General features: G+C 41.7%; 1 protein-coding gene across 1 annotated transcript in view; it reads right to left on the bottom strand.

Moving 5' to 3' along the window:
• LOC126925153 (G1/S-specific cyclin-D2) overlaps nt 1-23706 on the bottom strand; it is a 140227-nt gene that overhangs the window by 39693 nt on the left and 76828 nt on the right. The window contains exons 4-5 of the mRNA XM_050740465.1: nt 10709-12548; nt 1801-2016 (exon numbers count right to left, since the gene is read on the bottom strand). Coding sequence (XP_050596422.1) covers nt 1801-2016; nt 10709-10906 — 414 coding nt within the window. The 5' untranslated portion in view covers nt 10907-12548. The remainder of the gene's footprint in view (nt 1-1800; nt 2017-10708; nt 12549-23706) is intronic.

Below are 23706 nucleotides of genomic sequence, written 5' to 3'. Positions count from 1 at the left end.
CCTTGTCGGGGAACAATCGAGAAATAAAAGCGTCTGATATCGATAACGTGCTCTATTTCCCCAACTGTTTTTGCCAAATGCTGCGACAAACCTACCGTAAAATTTCTCCTATGAAAGTTTCATGGCTTTGGCATACGAGCAGGCGAATCGATAGTGGTCTACGATACATTTTAACGAGGAAAGGAGATTCATCGCGCACCATTGTGTACGTTTCATCCAGCTGGCGAAACTTTTCCATATTTCTCCTTTTTTCTTTTCTTTCCTTTGTTGTTGTTGCTTTTTTTTTTTAAGAAACATATTCAATCACAGACGGACGACAATCGTAGATAAAGAAATGTTTATTAAAATGACTTGTCAAAGCACGAAAATTATCTTTGATGAAAGAGATTATGCGAAAGTATCGCATAAGAAACGACAGTATCGTGCAATCGTTGTTCAACTTTATATCGCTAATATAACCTGTTATTTTAATAAAAATCTAATCTCTCGAATATCTGTAAACAAATAGCTACTCGAGTCGATCAATCGATTTTTCTTTAAACGACTCTTTAAACGATCGAAACAAACTTTCGCAAAGTCCTATCGTATGGAAACTTTTGTCAAGATAAAAAGAAATTTCGGATACTGCGCAAAATTGAAAAAGCTTTGAAACTTATCTTTTTTTTTTTTTTTTATTCGACAAAGAACGCGGAACCACTTCTCTCCGATAGAAATGGTAGACAGATGTCGGTCACGGTACTTTTCACCGAAAACCTGACAATACTTCGACTACTCTACCTAAAACTTATCGAGAAGGTGCAATTAACGATAAGCTCTGGCGTTTTATTAACGCACAGCGTTTTATCGGTAGCAGCTGACAGCGTTTACTAACAGGATTTTCCCTCTTTTCCTATCGCCAATAGTTGTGAAAGAACGTATGGCTCGATACCAGGGTACCTGAACAGGGTATATCGAACAGAGTGGCTTTCGTGAACAGTCATTATGTACTTATGTATTTAGACGCGATAATCTCTTACCGTTTGTATCATTATATTTACCATTTGATTAAGATGTTAATTTCTTTAGTCTCAATCTCGCAACTATAATATAATCGATGATCGAAGTGCTACAACTCTTAGCATCGAAGTAAAAATTTATAGAAAACGAGCCCTAAATAATTTCATTGTACGTATTCTTCGCTTTTCGTTCTATTGGAGTGGTCATCGCTTCTAAGAAAACTCTATACCTGGTCTTCTTAGTTTTCTCAGGCACTGAAGCCGTCGACAGCGTAGAGACAAAAGATTGGGACAAGGACCCACCATAAATATAAGTCTTCGATTTATTGGCTTTGTAAGTGTCATTGGTTTATGGATGGTCCTTGGAACGATCCTTAAAACTACTAGGAGTACGCAGTAAGGATGCGTAGACATCTGGATGCCATCTTGCCCTTGGTGCATGACTTGATCTCAGTGACATTGGCTTCGGGGTGTTCAGTTATAGACCAGCTCAAACTGTATTCTTACTTGTAACTTCGCTTCTCTATTAAATATATATTTTCCTCTTTATACATCGAATAACCGCAACACGTTCCAATCGCCAATCCGATAATTAATAAAATCGTCCTTCCAATCCAATAATTAAAAACTAACAATGTAGAGGCCTCCCTTCGAGACGTTACCTAATCGGGACCCGAAGAAGCAAATTGTCTGTAAGAATCGGCGTGTGTGCAGATGTTCGACCACCGTAAGAGAAGAGAATTTAGCGATATAAGCAATAAGCGGGAACAAAAGCGAAAGGGAGTGCGATTCTATGAACACTTACCCATAGGTCATCCAGGGTGACGGAGTTGTCTGTGTAGAAAACAAGAGCCTCCGCGGTCAGCGGCGATGGTTCTCGCAATTTCGAGGCGAGAAGCAAACAGGCAGTTCCTAGTAGCTGCAGCTGCGACTTCCTGATCGGGCAGATCGAGAGGAACCTGTCGACGTAGTTCATCGACAGGGGAAAGACCTCGTCCTGGCACTTCTGCTCCTCGCATACCTGTCACCGATCATCGACCAACAGATTAGATTCGTGTCCTCTCGTTTCGTTCGCGGCTAGACCCAACGACAGGGTCCCTTGTTTCGTTGCGACGAAACACGAAAACGATTGCTCTCGACAATTTGTCCCGTCGCGCTGTTTCAAAGGAAACCGATGGCAAAGGTGCTCGGAGGAAGTTAAGGGATTATCGATACCTGGATGATGGAAGTTAGGCGGAATGCGAGTACAGTTGCGTATTTTCGGTTGATACAGTTACGTGTCGCTAAAACCGGCTAAATAACAGAACGTAAATGTGTCGAGAATTCTTCGACGTTGGCGAAACAAATTTTTCTGCAAAATCTTAAAAGTTATTCCGTAAGAAAAATTATAATCGAAGATTATATTCGGGATATTCTATCGGAAAGGGATTTATTTATTTCCTTCCTGTTAAAATATCTACTAAATTTATAACAAAAAATCTCCCAGAGAAGCAAAGAGAAAAGAAAAAAAGAAACAAGGTTGGTGTATTTAATTTGGTGGAAATTAACGGCAAATTAATAAAATAACAGTAAAGCTGAAAACAGAAGAAAAAGAAGAAGGGAATACGTCAGACCGGATTTCCTCTCCTCGTATTTTAACATCGTGGCTTTGGCTAATCGATCACCCTGGGGCACAGGTCGGGGACCTCGGTTTTTGTTTTCAAAGCATTCTCGAACAGAGAGAGAAGATACAATCGATACAGTCGATGCTGAAGAAGAGTATAACGAGCTTTCGGCGTCGTACGAAATTCCAGTACGACGGGTTGAAATAATTCTTCGCTAAACGAATACGCGGCGTCTAAAGTCCAATAGAAATAAACGAAACATCGATTTCGGTCAGTTTCGCGGCGTCCGTTAAGCGGATAAGATTAACCTTGTACGAATAAATAAAAACGATCGTTAGTTCAACAAGAAAATTACGTATTATATCGTGCATTTCGTTTTTAGCTATTAAGTAACGAGGGCTAATCGAAAATATGACTTACGCAAGATTTCCTAATTAAATATGTATTAAAGATATACCTCGTCGATTCTTTTTTTCTCAAAGATACTGCTAACTCTCAAGATGAATTATTGCAAGCAATTATTGCGAAGTTAAAGAGATACGCGCGACGATACAAATTGATAAAAGACATGCAATACATTTTATTTGAAAGCCATTGTTTATATCAAAAGATCGTCGTCTCGACACTTTTGCGAATATACGTTAGCTCTCGAGGAGAATTTCTTAACGTGCAATTATTGCAAATTCGAGGATCAAAATACAAAGCGATACGAGATATAACACACGGAGATTTTGTTAAAGGTGTCGTTTGCGTTAAAATATTATCGTTTCAACGCCTCTGTCGATACTGTTAACTCTCAAAATGAATTATTGCAAGCAATTATTGCAAAGTTAAAGAGATACGGGCAACGATAGAAATTGATAAAAGATATGCGATACATTTTATTTGAAAGCCATTGTTTGTATCAAAAGATCGTCGTCTCGACACTTTTGCAGATACACGTTACCTCTTCAGGCGAATTTCCTAACGTGCAATTATTGCAAATTCGAGGATCAAAATACAAAGCGATACGAGATATACGATACACGGATTTTGTTAAAGGCGTTATCCGCGTTAAACGATTATCGTTTCGACGCCTCTGTCGATATTGTTAACTCTTCGAATAACAATTACCGCAAATTCGAAAAATCAGACGCAAAACACGAGATACAGGTATCAAGATATGAAATACAAGTTCAAGAAACAAAATTTCGAATCCTGCATACCGAAAGATATCGATCGAGAAGAACGTGTCGACTCTTCGTACAGATCGCCGACGCTCGAGACGAAACAATTTATTTTCTTACAGAATCACCGTGTTTTAACGCGCCGTTGCCTTTAAATCGGTAAATTTTACTTCTCGTACACAATTTCGTCGCCATTTGTCGAGTCAAGTTAACGAGTTAACTTATCGCTTACAAAAATTACTTGTACCGTGTCCCCGCGCACTACCGGAACGGAGGTTGACCGAAATTTTCCAGCGGTGGACTCAGCCGAAGTCCCACCGGTTGCTTTCCTACCGGTTTAAGCGCAGCCGTACGAATCGTCGTTGCGTCACGACTTATTGAGCGTGACCGACGATTCCACCCTTTTCAAACACCCCTTCTTCTAATTGCGCTTCGTCGTGCGTATACCACGACCAATTAGTACTACCGGTTTAACGAAATAATTGTCTGTGTCCCATCATCGATTAAACGCGTTACGAGGCTGCAAAAAGAAAAAGGGAAAAATTTCGCGGTCTAAGTTTTAATGACTGTAGGTTCAATTAGCAGCATGAAAGGATGCCTTTTTGCTTAAGATCCGTGGAAGATTACGTTTGGGCCAGTCGAGGTTAGAACTTCGGAGAACGTGGGAGCATTACGAAGCGTATTGATAAGACAGAGTTTAGATCCTTTTAATCGAGATCCATTATATGTACGCGGAATAGGTAACGTGAGAATCGTATGGGAATATTTAGAGCGAACGAAAGGTTACGAATTAAAATTTGTTCGAACAGAATACTCCGCTCTAGATGTACTGGCGGATAAGAAAATTAATATTTAATCGATTGTTATTTAGAGAAGACAATGTTTAGGGGCAGATAGATCGGTCAATTTCGAAACAGACTTTTTCCCTTAGAAAGATCTAGCGATAAAATGAAACGAAATGAAAACTTGTAGAATCCGATCAAATTAGAATAATTCGATTCAACGAAATTCTATTACAATCTGTAACGCTTTTGCGGTTACTTTATTTGAATTATGTTACTCGGTCGATGTTTCGAGTAATTTACATCTCAGACTGAAAGATTCTTTTTGGATGGCGATCTCTTTTCAACGGGGATGAACTACGCTGTTCTCCGCCTCGATTTAATGAGATAAAGTTCCTTTGAATTACATCGACGTTGAAAGAGCGTCTAAAATCGTATTCGATAAGGAACTAAAAATCGTATTTCTTTTCTCATCAAAAACGTCTTCATTATGAATATCATTGTTATCTTTCCAAGTTAATTTCTATCTACGGAGCCCTTGTTATCGCTCACTGCCTAATTATTTTTCAAGCGTTATTCTTGTAAATCATCGTGGATAGTCGAAGCGACATTTCTTTCAAAGACGTCGGGTTTTTCGAGTTTCGAAGGTGGTCGTTTCTACGAATCGACCCAAGCTTACCAATATCCTTTCTGGGGTGGCGATTTATGGCGGCGTTTTTGTACGTTCAGGGCACAAAGTGTGTCGCACAGATGCGTTTTCGGTTCGCTATGCACACCGTTGGTCAAATTTTAATCTACAGGCTAAAGTAAAGAGAATTATTCGAATTTATTCGGAAAGAATTACACAAAAATTACCACACTTACGAATATAAAAACGTCCACGGAAAAAACCGAAACTATTGTCCAAGCTGAATGAAGTTACATGGCAGAGGGAGACAATGTAGCGAGCAAATTTCGTGCATTAAAAGAAGAAGGCGGAACCATCCGGCTCGATCGGCCGTTGCAAAGGAGAAGAATTAAGGGAAAAGGCTTTGGATAATTACATCGTGCATCTGTTCAAATATTAAAGAAAGTTTGGCCGAATTGGGGCCCGATATCTCTCGTTCGAACACGTTTCGAGCTGGAATTAAGGAACGCGGAGAAGGCTAGCCGATAAAAACCGTGGGCCAACAAACTCGTCTGTATATCTGCCGGACGGTCATCCGTTAGCCCTCGCCACCGCAGATAATTAGTTTAACGAACCGTTTTGCAAAAATTCGCATCGAAACGCTGAAAATTCCATACTACTTGCATTTCATAATTTTGCCTGTCATTCTCTCTGTGGAAAACTGTTGCACCAATTATCGGACTTCCTTAAACGCCTTCCTTTCGCCTGACTACGAACATTTGATACCACGAAAATGAGATGTATAGAACGTAAAAAAAAAAAAAAACCGCTTGATCGGAAGATAAGCATACGCGCAAATATCACTCGCAGTCACTGTTTGTAATTAGAAAATCGTTTCTTCGTACGATCCAGCTGCAAATTACTGCACAATACGCGTGTACAACGTCGTACAGATTATCGTTATCTCTTATGGAACACGAGTTATCGATACCACACGCGAACTTTCCGGACAACGCTTTGTATTGGCCTATCAGGCTTTAGGCAACGGCTTCTAACAACTGTTCGCCGATCGTCGAGCATTCCTATACACTATATACAAGTGGTGGCAGAAGATAGAGAGGTTTCTACGTTGGTTATCTGTCGCGATAAACTTTAATCCGTCCTTCGATACAGATCCGACAAAGAGAAGAAAGGAAACGCTTTTGACGTTCCGGGGGTCAGCCAATGTTCTTTTAGAGTTCAATGGGACTATTTGCGATCCGTAGATCTTCCGACCTTACAAAATATTCGAGCGTTTGTGATTTTAACAGATCTTGTTCATTAGAATAGGTCATGGATCGTATTGAATAGTTATCGAACGTAAAGTTTGCCGCTGATACCGATAGTAGAAAATGATAAAACGATAAGCGCGTTTAGCACATCTTTACACATTTAAATTCTCGAAAATGTCGATATTTTCTATTTCAAATTTTATAATTTCACGTTCGTCGAAGAAAGATTAGGCGATCGCGTATCTCGTGTTCGAATAAACTTTAATCCAACGTTGTAATATTTTTGGCTAACAAATAAACGTTTCGTTTTAACTAACGAATTGTTGACGCCAACAAAGTATTTCCGTCGTGAATAATGTTGGGATTTAAAATTAAATCTGTTCCGTCATATCGTTCTATATTCTACGTTCTCTTATCCCGTCTTCTGTCACAGAATGTAGGTTGAATTTAACGCGTTGCATTTACAAATTATTCAAACCGATACCGATAACATGGAACCAATTAGGTTACCATGGTAATTTATTCCGAACTACAACAATTAACGTTTCCATTCTAAAAGGATTTCGTTCGAGAAACACCATGGTCGGGGCAACCAAACTCTTATTAGCACATCAAAGCCGCGAAGATTAAGCGGAAGAGTATAAACAGAAACAAATTTGCATATTTAACGGGATTTCAAATCGATACATCGGCGACCTTTAACCCTAAACCAATGATTTCGTTCCACGAGATTGTGCGATTCTTCCGAGGAAATCGAGATTTTTTATTCTCAAGATTTCTCAAGTTTAGCAATTGACCAATTACGAAAGACTTGCCTCGGTGTGAAATACGCCTGAGATACGCGACAACGAAGCGAAAGGATAACGTCGAATGAATTTGGACCGAATGAATCGTTCGCGAGTGCCTCTAATACCAAAGAATTCAAAGCAGTGGACTTCGACACGCGTGTACGACACGATCCAGTCCGGTCACGTTCCCGACGTACCCGTATGATTCAAGGCCGACTTTACAAACCTCCCGATCGTTGTAATTAATCGTGCAAAAAAATCAATCGGCAGCTGAATAAACCGGACCTTGAACCGCGAATCGCAGGAAATCGGCCTGGTTAAGAGGCATCGGATCGTTCGAGGGACTTCAAAGGACGTTTAAATACGATTAATATCTTTCGTCTTAACGCCAACGATCCACGATTATCGAATCACCTTGAGGATTTAAATTTCCCACCGATTAATGCCTTTACTGGTTCGCGTCTTATTTGTTATTCTTCCGACGTGACTTACTTTCTTGCAACTGAATCGCGCGATCAGTTTGCTGCGTTTGTGCGAGATTTAAAGATGGAAAAATGGAAAACGGAAGTAACAAAAGTTGTTTTCAAGTTGCGTTAGCGAATTTGCAATTGTCCGATGCTTGTAACAGTACGATTAGCGTTAATTATATTACTATCGACAAGTTTGATGTTCGGTAAATCTTATTAAACATACGACGTTCACTACGGTAAATTGTAGAATTTTACGTTACCAAATTACCAAATATCTCGTAGCAGAAACTTGGATGCGAGAGTATTTAACGAATCTGCAATTAGTAAGTATTTGACATTTATAGTTCTGATTATAAGCATAGCGTAAGTACCTCGAGTGCTTGGCGCTATTCGCGCCACTTGTAAATTGATAAAAAGTGAAATCGCAAGTTTTTATATTAGATTAGAACACTCGAGACGCTGTTGAAAGTTACCTTCGAATAAAATCGGACATTTTTATGCAATGTACTATCGTATTCGAGTGGAACAATCGATCTCTAACGTTACGGCATCCACTGCCAATAATATCGGAATGAATTGAAAGTCAAAACCGGCGAATGTATGTATGTACATTGCATCAGGAGTTAAGATTTATAGACTTATAGATTAGATAGATCCTTCTTATCGGTATTTATAAAATGAGTTATACAACCGAGATTTTAAATATCTCGGTGTAATTTCGTGACGAAACGTGACAACGGAGGGTTAATCGTGGCTGGATACCGGTGATTATCAACGATTTCTAATTTAACTAACGTTACATCACTAGAAAGCCCAAGGATTTCTGATTTTCGATCGCTCGATTTCTTCGTACAATTAAATCTGGTCAGATATTTTGGATAATTCTGATATCAATTTAATTCTAGCGCTAAAAAATATGACGAATTCAGCGTGGAAAAAATTCAAAATTACGAAACTTTAATCCGTTAAATTTGGAACCTTGGTTACTGAACACGCTTTGGAATATAATACCCGATAACGCGCGATATTTGCAAAATTTAACGAGTTCGGATTTATTTCTTTAAAACGATATCAATGTCCCAATGAAAGGACGTCCTGTGTTACAATGTTTCGCTTTTCAACGATCAAAAGAGTCGGTCAACGTCTCTTACCAGCTAACTAAAAGAAAGCGATCGTCGTTGATCGCCAAACAAATTCGGTCGAATCTCGTATACATATGTATGCGTAGGAAATTCGAAACCGAACCGACCAAATGATCAACCAGGATACCGAACAATGAAATGATTACCGTTAATGTTAGTCATGAGCGGAAAAAAAAGAAAAGAAAAAGATACTTTGTCGCCAGATAGAGCAAACGATATCGCCGAGAAACACAGATATTTCCGTTCGACTCAAAAAGCAGAAATTTAAATGTAACCGAGAGCTGCGACGACTACATTGTCGGAGGGCCGGAGGCGCGTTCGAAGAAAAAATTAATCTTGGAATCTTACAATTCGATCCGGAAGCAGGAATTCATTATCATAACCGAAGTCTACCGACGAATCCGATTACGCGACGAACATCTAGGGCGAAGTTCACCTTCGTTTTCGTTTTGGCTAATATCTTGCACCTTTCGATTACGATATCCAACAGTTTTATCGTATAATATATATCGATATATATTATATATTAATTCTTTAAATATTTAAGTTTATACGAATTTTCGAAATACGAGTGCAAAGTTTATCCAGAGAATTATTATTCTAATAAATTGTCATAAGATTCGTTCAAGATTTATCTAGGGAATTGCATTAAGAATCCTCCGCTCGAGTATTTGAAATTTCCTCTACCAAAGTTTAACTTAACTCCACAGTTGGCTGAAAAAGGAAGGTTCTCGGGAAGATTCGAATCTCCGGATTTGCAAATGTCGCGTTTGTCCGCGTCGATACGCATTTGGTAACGGACAGGTGACGTAACGCAGTGATCCCACTGACATGATTCGACCGCCCGTCAATGACGGTGTAAAAGATTGCGAGAGCGCCCCGCCAGCCAAAAGCCGTTGGTTGCGTACCTACGCAACAAGCGTGTTTTTTAAATTTTAAAGGGACCTCGGACGCGCGTTCGACGTCATCGGACGTCTCTCTCTCGCTCTCTCTCTCTCGCACCGCGGCCGAAAATAAGTCACGAACGTTATACGTTCCGCGAGCTTTCCATGCGCTACCCAAATTCTAAACGCACCGATATAACGGAATTTTCTGTTCGATCTGCTCGACGCTAACGAGGTTCCCTCGGCTGTGACACCCTGGATTCAAAGAATTCCTCGTCACGCGATCTCTTTCGGATGAAAAACCTCGACCACTCTACGCCTGTACGCGTTACAGCCTGTTAATGTTCTCGATGACAAACGAAATCCTACTGGTATATCGACTGCTCGACGTCGTGACATTTAAGTATTCGCAGATGGAACTTTAAAACGTGATTGATCGTAGTTTATTAATGCTTCTACGTATGATACAAGCGATAATGCTATCGGTATATGTTATATCGATACATTGTTAATAAATAGTTGCATGGAAATGGTTCGTGCGAGAGATATTATTGCCAACTTTTACGTAACGCGAGTGTTTACTGGTGGGCCGTATAAAATGACAACGATAACCGATATATAATTACGTATAATTCTTTTTCGTTTTCACTGCACAGACGTTGAATAACTCAACGAGTTATCGAAACCTACCATTCTACGTGACAGCGTGAAACGAATCTCGTTAAAACCAATCGAAATTATCGCGATATAAGACGCGTATATAACCCGTGACCCTTTACGACTATCGAAAAAGTCGAGTCTCGCGTTTCACGCTTCCTTCGACTTTTCCATCGACGATTTCCCGCAAAATACCATCGATCGTGTTGGTAGTTTCGTCGAGACGCGTAAAAAACAACGTAACGTATCTAGCCGTGATCGTACGAGCGGCGATAAGGTTCGGTTAATGGTGAAATTTTGGAAAATTCAAGGGCGACACGTGGACCGGAAACAGTCGCTCACCTCCAACATCCACTCCGCGACGATCTTGCGCATGAGCGGCGAGATGTCCCTCTGCACGCACTCGAAGTAAGAACTGCTGGGTGCGTATCTTTCCTCGGTTTTCAGAAGATTCTGCAACACACGGTCGTCGCCAAGTACGGCAGGATCGGCGTAAGCTCTGCGCTCGACCGCGGTGTTCTCGCAGCAAAGCAGATCCATGATCCCGTGGCGTTTCTAACCTCTCGAAACACGCACACACACGACAAAGAGAAACGGTGGCGGCGGCACAAACTCTCCTCCTCCTCCTCCTCCTCCTCCTCCACCACCACCACCTCCTTCTCTTCTTTTTCTCGGCTGTGTATGCGATGACTGCTGCCGCTGCTGCTGCTGCTGCTGCTGCTGCTGCTACTTGCGATCGAAGATATTATTCCACGGTGTGTGTACGTACGTGTCAAGATTCTGGTGGTCGTTGACGACGCGAAACGAATCCTCGTTGTATAAGATCAGACGTATTTTTCCCCTCTCGTTCGTATTTTCCGTCTCTTCTCAGCGCCGTCGCCGACGCCGTCGCCGTCGTCGTCGTCGTCGCGGTGTCACTTTATTCACGTGCCACGTTGCCAAACCGTTTTTCACCGGCGCGACCAGACAGAGCATGCACAAATCGATCGTAAAGATACGGCCACGGCTAGAGAAGTTGGCACGAATTCGCACGGCAAGACGCTTACCTCGCCCAGGACACTGCTCAACACTTCACAAAATAAAACTAACAGAGGAATACACGCGTGTCGAACGTGTGCGTACGCGTGTATATATACACGTAACAGGACCTTGGTTTCGGGCGATGACTTCGAATATCACTCACCTAGAGGCCGTTTACGCGAAAACAATATATACAACGGCGAGAATCTGTCGGGGTTCGAGAAAGTTGTGGAAAAAAAAAGCTGGTCTACCGATTTTGTTATCCCTTGCGTTCCATGCACAACACACTTTACTTTCGTCTCTCCTATTCTTGCTGTCCAAAGTAGCTACCGGTCTCTCGATCTTCTATAGTACTCCTTTTTTTCTTTTCTTCTGTGTTTGACTCTTTCTGTTTTTCTTCGCGTATCCTCGGTTTCGTCCAAACTGTCTCTCTCGATCGAGGATAAAGAGCAAGAAAGAACCGAACGCGTTACAATAGCGCGTCAACACACACTAGCAGCGAACGAATAAAAATGATCGGTCGAAGGTTCGTACGACGTAGGAATTGTAATAAATAAGCGTAATTTGGTTTGGCGTAGCTCGTATCCCTTCAATCGCGTCCGCGTCGTAGACAGTTCGCGGCGAAACCGTTTCGCTTTTAAAAACGAGTGTCGCTTACACGGTCGATTTAAATGTCCTCCGATACTTTAGTCTTATTCACTTTCTCACGATCCGACACTGGCGACTTACCAGGTCAGAATGCCGCCGGTCTTCCTGCCGTGGTTCGCTCCTCTCCAGTTCGTTCTTCCCGAAGGGGTGGTAGGTGCGTCCCCACCATCTCGGCGCCAACGGTCACGTGATCACGGATCGATCCCTACCACCAAGGCGCCAGCGTGTCACGTGAAACGTAACTGTCTCCCCACCATCGGTTGGCATGACTGGGGCGCCAGTGCCGGATTCGCATCGTGTAACAGGAACCCAGCGCGACTGCCACCTACAGGGTCGCCACCTTCGGCGTCTCGTGTTATTTCAGGGACGTCCACGATATCTACGGAACCAAGGTGTAGCGTTCTAACCTGCCGTCTTTCGACCCTCCGTCACCTGGCAACCTTTTTTCAACGTGTACGATTTGTCTAGTCTAGCCCCTTCGGTGCCGTGCGAGATTCAGCATTTCCGCTAGAACCTGCGAACAGGTGGAAATATCTCGTCATGGGATTTAAACCCTTCAATTGCTCGCAACCAAAAAACCCTGCCCTTTCCAGCGAAATGCCACTTTTTATTCATCTTTTTCCTTCGCCGCACAGCGAAATCGACCAGTTGTTTGCGAGTTTCTCGTTTTAGAATTTATAGTTTTACGAAAAGTTAACTCTGTTTTATCGAAGGGATAAGTTTAATTTTGTGGCAATAAACGTTCAAAATTATTAGCTGGTAGAAAGTAATTATCAACAGGTATATTCGTGTATCGATCTTATTCTTTCTTTTCTGGTTATCCATACCACGTGGACGTTACGTAAGAAACGTTTTCCTTCGTACGAATACCATAAGTCGTGAGTCACTAGCAAATAAATAATAGGAAACCTGTTGAAATTCTGGAAATTACAGGATCTTTATCGTGTATATCCTGGTAAATACAAACTGCCTACATTCGTCTCGATTCTTATTGTACAAAATATTACGATTACCGCAATTTTACAGCGATAAATTTCTTTAAACGTTCCACTAAGAGTAAAATTTGTCTAAAATATATTTTTCCATCGAATTGCAACAAATCTTCGAGTTACATGCTCCTTGATGATATTTTACTACATTTAATAGCCACGTTAAATCCTGACCACATTTAAACTTCTAATAACGTGGCATGGGGTTCCATGTGATCACAATCCGATATTGACTCGAGAGAGTTCGGACGAGTCCGGACTCATTCGTTTCTGTTCGTTGATATACAATGTCGAAATTCTTTACTTTGCTCTTTGCTATCGAAATTTCCACTCTTTTCGAATATTCTGTTATTTCTCGTCCACATTTTCGAGTGTAAAATTTGATCGATCGTTTAATCGGTTGTGAAAGGTAAAAATATCGCTAGGAAACGTCGAAGGACTCGCGTTCCATTCGACGAAGAAAGATTTCCTTCAGGTGTCTGTAATACGGCGTATACACGTGACGAGAAACGGAGAAATTCCATTCTTTTATCACAAAACAGATCGAAGCAGTGATTCACAAAGATGCCGTTGGTAGATGTAAAACGAACGATCCAAAGACGATAGGTTAGGAATCTTACTCTATGGAACTGCAAGGGATTAAAAAGTATGGAGGTCACCTTGAATTTTTTAAATAGCGTTCCATATTTTCATCGTGATGGAATAATAGCCTCGATTCTGAGGCAAATCTCTGCAACCACGGAAAAAGAAAAGATAAATGGAATTGAGCAATTCTAAGATCACGTGATCAGGTATAAGGATGCAGTGGGTGTAAGTAGTAATTCTAAGATCGTACGATCAACGCGTAATCGGATCTGGACTTAAAACTTGCAACTTTAGTCAACTAATAGCCTTCTCCGTATCTTAAAATAGTTTCATAGCGATGTGTACAAAGGATAAAGCGTCTTTCGTTACGATATAATTACGTCACAATCACCTATGACCAACAAATAATAAAATGTTTTATTATAGTATAGTATGGACTATGTACTCGAAGAAAAATAAAGGTGAAATTTTTGTCCTGTCCTCCGTGTCGTTAGAAGGTTAATAAAAATTGGTTGTCCGATTTCGTGGTGCGGAGGCACTGCTCGCGAATCGTTGCTACGTTACTATCGTTGCTGCAGAATATAGAATCGCATTATCGCCAACGGCTCGAGAACCGTGCATGCGAGAGGCCTTCTTCTCTCTCCGTATCCGGCGATCGAACGTAGCCCTAGTGCGGGCTTATTCGTTTGTTTCTTGGCCGAGTCGAGAAATTTCTGAACCGTGTATAGGGAAAGTGAGGGCCACTTCCGCCGGATAATTTGAACGGGAGAAAGAAACGGTCCGTGTAGGAGTGGGAATGTCCTTCGTGCACGAAACTCGCGGCTTCTCGGCTCGTTTGCGCGTACTACGAGCTTACTACGAGCGTCGTACGCGCGTGCAAGTTTACGCGACCGGATGTTGGCAGCGCGTACCAGACGACGTCGTAACGACTGAACAATAAGTGCTACGCTGGAGTACTATGACTACGGCCCGAGTAAATCGGAACGATCACGATCGTCTTATATTAGAGGCTCGGTGAAAACCGGATGGCCGGATATCTCGCTGCTCGCTCGATCGTCCATTCGATGATTGGTCGGTCGGTTAGGTTGGACGAGCGCCGTAAACGCAATTATTCGAATGTAACTTTAATTGCAGGTATAGTCTCTCGTGCGTTTGCTTTTATCACGCGCATAAACTTCTCTATATTTTCCTACCACAATTCGTCGTTTAATTCTTGCTATTAATGTTTGAGGGGTACAGCGACGTTGCCTATCGACTCCGCAAGTTGGAAAGCGAAGATAAACGGTAATTATAAACGTTATCTTTCAAAATCTAGGTTGAAATTCGCGATGGGGACTGGCCTGTGTGATACATAAATTTATGAAAATAAGTCTCCCGTTCTTTAAATCATGGTTTTTGAGCTACTCGTTGCGAGACAACGACGTAATTGGTGTTATTAGTAACGCGAATAAATAATGTTTATAGTACAAAGTCGAAAGGCAGAAATAGTTGCGATGATATTAGAAGCGAAACAGCAATGATCGTAAATGTATTATTTTTATAGCTACGGTTATGGTCATGGTCATGGTAACGATGACAGCGTCGTGACACTGACAAACAATAGTGACAGTGATGTAGTCACGATCGTATTACGGTGGCTCATGATCGAGTCAGGATAAACATACAATCAAATTGCGACTATAAGTCACGAGTAAGTTGTGGTCTTGGTTCATTATTGGTTGTACGATGCTATCGTGGTCGGAACAGTTGCTTCGAACTATCGTTCATTAGCTAATATATTCTAGATTCGTTCCAACACTGACGGTTATAATAATTGTGATAACGATACGCTGTAATAAGATGCTAATAGAACATTTAGATTTCTAGTGTTTTCTAATATTTAGATATTTCTAGTTAAAAAAACGTTTCACCGACGTAGCCAATTAATCCACGTATTTGACAGTTTTTGGCAGGCCAATTATATTAAACGTAAGACTGACCGCATTAATTAACCAAAAGCGTTAACCATTATTTCTTCACTTTTAGCTCTAGATACTATCAATGAAATTTAAAATTCAAATTGACTACACGATTGCATTCATTAACTTTTCGCCATGTTCGTCGTTATTGTTCGCCTACTAATTAGACTTTAGCGTTATTTCTAGCATGCACCTAGTAATCCCAGTGTGTCTGTGTGTATATATATATGTGCGTCTCACAAGAAGAACATCCTGTGTGCTTCGAAGAATGGAATTTTAACAATGAATGGAATATATTCGTTATCGTTTCTTGCTACTAAAGTTACACGCGCGTCTTTCCTCCATATAATATATACGTAGGACAATTATTAACTTGAAATAAACTCTTCTGATATTTCGTATATGTAACTTGTATCACCCATCGAAATGTGAAACTTAACACGCGATACGTTAAATCTATTCCTAGGCCATTGATTATCGTATTACTTTTTAACCAATTAAACATTAACAGCTGCAGCTGTTGCGAATAAGTTGTAAAACAAATGATTACCGTAACTACGTTAAACTGTTATTCAAGAAATTGTAATCAACCGTTAGAATTACTGGTTGTACGAACAGAGCTATTAAATACAAGTATAATAGGTTCTTTAATTGCAGAAACGCACAACTATGAATCATTGTGGCGGCGCTTCATATAAACAGGTCACACGCAATAATTGTATGTAACGTTTATTACCAAGGCAAAACGATATCAATGACGTAACGTGTATTTTTAGTAACCAGCGGTTACCTTAATATATATAATCTCTTTCTATAGGTATCATTCACCTCTGTTTTAACCGTTCCATCCCGATGGACGTTATTCCACTGGAAATAAAGGGCCATCCATGCCCAACGATCTTCGATTACCAAGAGAATCAGAGAAACACGAGAATAATTGACAGTAATCAGGCAATTTACGAAATCTTAACTTTCGAAGGGAATCGTGCGCGCAACGTTTGGACAAGGGCAGCGACAAAGTGGTCATCGTATAGCAGTTGCACCACGTGGTCGGTACGTCGGGCGAAGATTTATAGCGGTGGAAAGCCAGGCGAATATCCTCGCCTTCGGCTTCGTTTAAATGGCTTCGAGGCGGCTTTATACTCTATACGCACTCTCGCCGCGCTAGTATTTAATTTCACTAGAGCATGAATGTTCCGCTTGGTGCTTACCCATCTTTCACGATACGCCTTGCAATTTTTTCCCCTTCGAAACCAGCCTCGAACGCTTCTTCGTCACGAGGCGAGCCACGGATCGTACGTGTCCTACGAAAAAATGAATTTCGATGCAATTGGAACCGTTTGATGCTCGCAAAACCTTTCGTCCACGTGGGAAACCTGGTTTCTTCTTTCGAGCTTCTTCCGTTCCTTCTTTTTTCAAGCTTCTTCTTCTTCTCTTCTCGCAAAGAGTGTTTTCTCAGGGCTTGCCTTTTTTTGTCGTCGAAACGTTGCATCGTAATTTAGAGTAGGTAGTTCGAAGAGTATTGTTTTTTTTTTTTACGGTCGTCTGTGCTTTTCTCGACGTAGATCTAAAGTTCGAAGGGTTAGGTTCGAAGGGTTTCGAGGGTAATATCGACGATGAATCGCGGCTCGAGAAATTTCAACTCTGTTTCGAACGAAAAATATTTATAGAATCGGAAAATAATGTCTTTTTTCCGAAATTTGATTTAGCCTTTCGACGATTCTCGAAGTACTACGATCGTCCTAGATTTTTTCGTTCTAAGGAAGAAGCTTAAAGAAAGAAGAAGCTAAAGAGGAACCAGTAGTCTTTTCTTCGAAATAAAGATTTTTCAGCTGTTCTACCTTCCTGGTAAATAAGCCATTTACAGTCGTGAACCCGGTTTCTACTCGAGTCGGCGTCTTTAACCGAACTTGTTCGCCCTTTATCGCCGTGTAACACGTTCCGATAAGCGATTGTTAAATTTACATTTATGCAGCCATGGATGCGGGTGGACAAAGAAAGTCTTCTTGCTCGGTACTGTTTATAAGAGTCTACCTATGTGATTTGTAGCGCAACTATGTATACGTATTCGCTGTGTTCTCCATGAAATTTAGTTATAATAACGAATGAAAAGAATTTATGAATATTTTTCTGAAATAAAAACGTACGGACGTCCGATACTTCGAAAGATGATACGTTGCAACGTGTCAGTTCTATTCGTTGTTTTCTTAAAGTGAGATGCGTGAATTGCTTGGATGGAAGAATGTGTATTGCATCTAATAATACCTACTCACCGCGATGCAATCGCATTCAACGAGTAACTCCATTAGCCACGCGACTAATAATGCAATCAAGCTCGAATTAGTGCCAATTATTAGAATTATTCCATATAACGTTCTACGCACATTCCCTCTGTACTAATTCGTACGGCAAACGATCCCGCTTTCTCTTCTATCTCGCCACTCTTCGTTTTTACCGATCGATATCGAACTTTCATTCTCAGATTTCAATTCACGATTTATAAGCATCCTGACAACAAGCGTTACCCGATTCGACGAGTCTGGCAATTGGAATTTGAGGGTTAAAACGCGACGAAAAAATCGGCGGACAAGCCGGTCGTGTGCGAGTGGAAACGCAAGAACGTCGGTGTGAGCCGAGCCTCGTTAAGCGATTTATCGGGTGGTTGTGTTCGAAGTTTGAAATTGATTTCGACGGATCAACGTTCTCGTTTCGGCAACGTCCAGACCGAGCGAATTGCCGCCCGGGGCCTAATTAGCGTTTAACTAGCGAAATAATCTTTTTTTTTTGCGCGCGCGCGCGTTCACGCCCCTCGACGTCGTCGAAGAAGCTGTGCGACGTACGGGATGTCTGTGTGAAAGAATTTTCAACGATGACAAGTGCTTCGAGGGCGTTTAAACGGCCTTTTTTCTCTCGGTCGTATCGGTTTCGAACGATAAACCACTTACGGTTGAACATCGTTGTTCGATGTTCGTCGTTGTTCGATGACGTTCTCATCGACGCACGAGAAATTCCCAGCATTACGGAAACGAGCGTTAAGAAGGTTCCGCGTATCCAGTTACTCCGAAACGCGATGAATCGTTATTGCAACTTCATTTACGTACATGCCCGAAATAAGGAATCCGCGAAGCAGGTGCAAAACGAAACAGGAGCGTGTTTATCGGCTCGGTATCGTGGTTCGCGAGCTCCCTCGCTTTTGGTTCGCTTGGTTTACCGGACGGATCGTTGGAAATGTCCGTTAAGGTAAAAGTGGCATTCCATTCCTCAGCCAGCAACACTGCTGCCAGTCCACGAACTTGTCTTGGGAACGAAATCCCGGTGTAGTTTTTATAAAAATTCCGAAAAAGAATCCCCAAAGAAGCTATCTTGCTCGTTGATCGACCGCTCGACAATAATCGATGGAAGTCTCGTGCTGACAGCATCGATCTCCTTAGTTCCTCCTTTCGTATCGTACGATTAAAATAAATCGTTCTTTCGTGATATTTCATCTTGCTACGTCGTTGATACAGTTCGTGTTACGCGTAGAATATGGAATCTTCAACGGACGAGTCGTTCGTGTCTTTTACTGCCTTCGTAAGTATGCTTAGCGTTTCGCGGAATTTTTATCGAAACGATTTTAATAGCCACACAGACCAATTCGACAAACTACTCTTAGAACCAGCCGATTATCTCACTATAGCCAAAGATTCGAATCAACCAGGACCAAACAAAACTATGTTCGTCTCTGTCGATTAAACGAATCACACGGTCGATTTCGATGCAGAGGAATGTCTTCTTACCCCGGTACACCCCAGCGCGACGATCAACCAGTGCGCGATTTCGTGCAGCTCGCCTTGGGTCGGCCAGTATTTGGCTTATCTGTCGGTAAGTGGGCGTGCTCGATAATTCCAATGCCTGCAGCCCTGACCGTATGATTTATACGTGGCTGCATAATGTGTCACATCCTTCGATGAGCCTTCCGATTGCATAAGTGACTACGGGGTTAACGTCGCGACCGTTGAAAGCCTCGATGTGGCGCCAGTCTTCTCGCGTCGTACGTGAACGCGAACTCGTATAAAACGTGTGTCCGTTTGACCTGTGTGCGCGTGTACGTGCGCACGTCGAACGTGGAGTTCGAGAGCTGGAAGATGTTTGCTTTGCCGCTCTTCTCTCGCAATAGAACGCGACGGTGCTCCGGGTGTACACGGTCGAGAGAACGCGCGCCTTCGAGGTATTTCACCTTGGGCCTTGAGTAATAACCGACGATCGAGACACGCTGACAGCCGCGATAATTGGACGGGGGTTATCTTAATTCGGACTCGGCGGTGGATTTTTTCGGCAGCTTCGTTTTTGGCGCGGTATATCCACCATACCGAGGTGGATGATCGCGACACGTGGCAGGTCTGATTGCTTCGACAGTCCGGATGAATACATCGATGAACAGGGTTTCGCGGAATGCCGGCTCTTGCTTCGCGTTCGTTCACGTTCGTCGATGTAACGCTGAATTTTGACGAGGAGTTTGAGAGATAATCGATGACTAGTGTCGCTACAACGTAAATTGGATAAATTGGAATTTCGAAGCTGTACAAGCAATTTACAGCTCGGACATGTTTATAGCTGCCTGTTGACGTAGATTTCCAGGCATCGGTAGATTGCTTCGCCTTCGTTGAAGCTCCTTGTCGATTTTTCTCTCGCCGTTACATTCTCTTCGAATCGAAGATAAAACTTTCTAAGTTGCTAACAATAAGCACACGATACACTATGTACCGGCATACAACGAAAATTTCGGAGCAAATTGCCACATTATATAACGAACCTCTCTAACGTTTTTACCATCTGTACAAGGATCCCCGTTCTAAAATCATAAAACACTTTGCAAAGACCAAATTAATCCAAAATATAACCTTCGACGCAAACCTTACCAAGCCCGGTCAAACGACCAGTCTTGAAGTTTAAACAGAAATTGCGCGGTCGTTGTTATTCCTTTTGGTCTACCTAGAAGAGCGGTACGAATAAAGACATCCGTAGAGATCTAATCTCACCTTAAACAGAAAAGCTTGCGCTTTTCGTTCTTCGTATCTGAACCGTTAATGATCGACGTACCTGTGCTCAAGGTCCAGAAAATACGGATGCTATTTCCTCCTCGGAGCTAGCGACTTTGCACGACGATTGCACCGTAACGATAAATTATCCAACGAAAGAAATTGTCCGTCGTTCGAATCGACCAATTTTTCGATTTCTACTTTCGAATTTACCGATAGATATTACAGAATTTTCTGCAGAACGTAACCAGACGGTTTGCAAGCGTTACCGACGCGTCCTAATCTCTTTTTGCAAGATTCGTTATCCCGTTGAGACGAGATATACCTAAAAACGAAGGTGCTTGATTTACGAGGATATAACTGTAGCAGGATCCTTCGTCTTTAGAAATTTTCTTCAGCCGCATGTACGTTGGATATTCTCGAGAGACCTTGTTTCATAATTCTCGGAGATTTTGCGGAAACTTGGAATTTACAGGCTTTCGCAATTCCTTTGTTGAGAATTTCTTTTGTCGAACGATCTTTGGATGACCGAAGACTTCAAGACGTTGCCGATGCACCGGTGTGGATTTACCGCGTCGTCAAAGTAACGAAACGTACCGTTTAAATAATAGAAAGTTTGAACGCTATATAACGATATTAGAGAGCATAACGTTTCGTAGTAGAACGTTTCGTTACAAAATACCAACGTGTGTGGTAGATGTTCCGGACAATACGATATTTAAGCGGTAGAATGTTTGGATAGTGAAACGTTTGAATGGTAGAGCGTTCAGGTGATAAAACGTTTGAAAGAGCGAAAGATTCATAGAATTTGTACGTTATAGGAGAATTTTTCTATTACCTGCGTTTCTTCGTTAACATTTATTAATACTAAATGTTTAGTTTGTAATATAGTACATTTAAACTATTCGTGATCTTTAACCAAGCGAAATATACGAAGAATAGAAAGAATATACACGTCAGACGCGTAATTACCAAGCATTAAAGCTTGGAATACTTATGAATTCCAAGTTTAAAGGTCGTAAAAGTCAACGGCTCGTGTACAAACCTATTCTACATGGCGACACGACATTTAAAATTATGAGAAGAGGAAATAATACTCGTGGAAAGCGATGACGTTACGAAAGAAAGGGATGGTGTCAGATAATACGATATTAAATAACCACACCCTTTTTAACGATCTCTCGTAACTAAATCTATCAGGGGTCGCTTATCGTGGCCCCCATTGATAACTGCTTCCGCTGTTCTTTGATAAAGGAGCGCTCGATACAGAGTTACAAGTGTTACAACGGTGTTGTTTGTAAAAATAGGGGCTCTCATTACGAGTAACGCTACGATCTAGCCTAGTTTTATCGAATCTATAACAGTATTTTCTCGATAAACGCAATCATCCAAGGACCGTACTTCGATACAAAATAGACCAAACTAAAATATTCCGTAGAGAGCGCAGAGGATCGAATAAATCTCTGTTTATCTCTATCTTATGTCTTACTGAAATTTAAATTATACGAGGATAACCATTAACCATCGATGCCGTTCGAATAATTACGAGCTGTGGAGCGTGTGTGTTCCATAGTAACTCGTACGCGTAACATTCATCCGCATTCTCATGGAACGACAAAGCAAGAGAAACTAGAATTGCCAATGTAGTTGCACGTAATTAGCAACAAATGATAGCCACTTATGCAATCTTTATTACAGACGATCGATCGACGACGTGTTTGCCGGCGCAAGGCTGTATCACGAGTGTAATGATAATGGCGAGGCGCCGCCGGCGCCAAATAATTGTCTGCTTTTGCCCTCTTTACTCTATCGACGAGCATATATCATCGTCCTATCGAAGCCAGAATATCTTTTTTTCTCGTACAGCGACTCGGATCGGCGCGTTCCATCGACCGCGAATAACGATTAATTAAGACGCGCCCTTTGATGATCACGCGCCACAATCGCGGAGATACGCGCTCAACGATCAAACCGAATAACTCGATGGAGTGATTTTTGAAAAAATAGGCAATTTCTACGGGAAAGGAACGCAACGTCGATAGAGAATTTTGAAAGTCGATGTTACGTTCGAGTAATTCGGGAAAACACGATCGTAACGGTGGGCAGAACACGAGGTTTTCGAGTATGATCCAACAGCGAGCAACTACCAACAGACGTATCGTCGAACGCCGGTGTCGTGTTTGGATTTCACATTCTTCCCGGTAACACAAGTGTTCTTCATGCAAGGCGTGTCCCTGTTTCTCGCGTTGCCGACGGATCCACGTTTCTTCCGTTTGAACGAAACAACCCAAATCATTCTTATCTTTCCTACGTGGAACGACCGGCTCCCTCCACGGTTCCTCCGCGTCTCGCCGCGACCAGTCGTTTCCCTCGCGTCGGGATCCGGAATACGCCGCGTGACGCTATGCGACCCCTTCATTTAAATTATAAGAAAGACGACCAGGGTCCCGGTTTGTTGCGACACTCGTCGAAATCCGGTAAGATTCGAAAGAGGAAAAAGAAGAAAATTAGAAAGGGAAAGAAGGAAATCCGGAGAAACGTAAAATCTAATCGCGATAGAAGATGTATTCCAAGGAATTAATAAAAGAGGAAGAAAGACGATGTTCTAGGAGAAGAATAAAAGATCATTACCGGAGGACTAATCGTGAAATTGTAATCTAGGAACGTCGGGGGAGAAAGGAGACGCGCGAGGATGCGAAGGGATCGGATTCGGGAATTTGAAAAATTCCATATGAAATGTTAGATATCGTAAAACGAAGATTACATCGAAACTTCGCGAGTTACGTTGCGCGTCTACAGAGATTTAAAACGTCGTATAGTTTTTTAAACCTTGACGTATATTCGCGTCCTATCTCGGTTTTTAACCCGTATCGTGGTTTTTAAGATTTACGTGTTTGCGTTTTAAAATGTCGCGCCGTTGCAAACTCTGATATTTGACCGCTCCTTGCTTTACATTCCATTTTTGTATTATATTTGGAAGATTAGATTCTCTTATTTATACTCGCAGGTACTACGATCACGTATTAATATTGTCAATATTAAATAAACGTATTATTTTTCTATCGAACGTCTAACTCAAATAAAGATCTTACGTTAGAAATCGAACGGCCAATCTAATCGTA

This window comes from Bombus affinis, chromosome 15, assembly GCF_024516045.1.
Source record: "Bombus affinis isolate iyBomAffi1 chromosome 15, iyBomAffi1.2, whole genome shotgun sequence".
Classification (NCBI taxonomy): Eukaryota; Metazoa; Arthropoda; class Insecta; order Hymenoptera; family Apidae; genus Bombus; species Bombus affinis.
The sequence above is the reverse complement of the archived record's forward strand: the minus strand, read 5'-3'. Positions and strand labels throughout refer to the sequence as shown.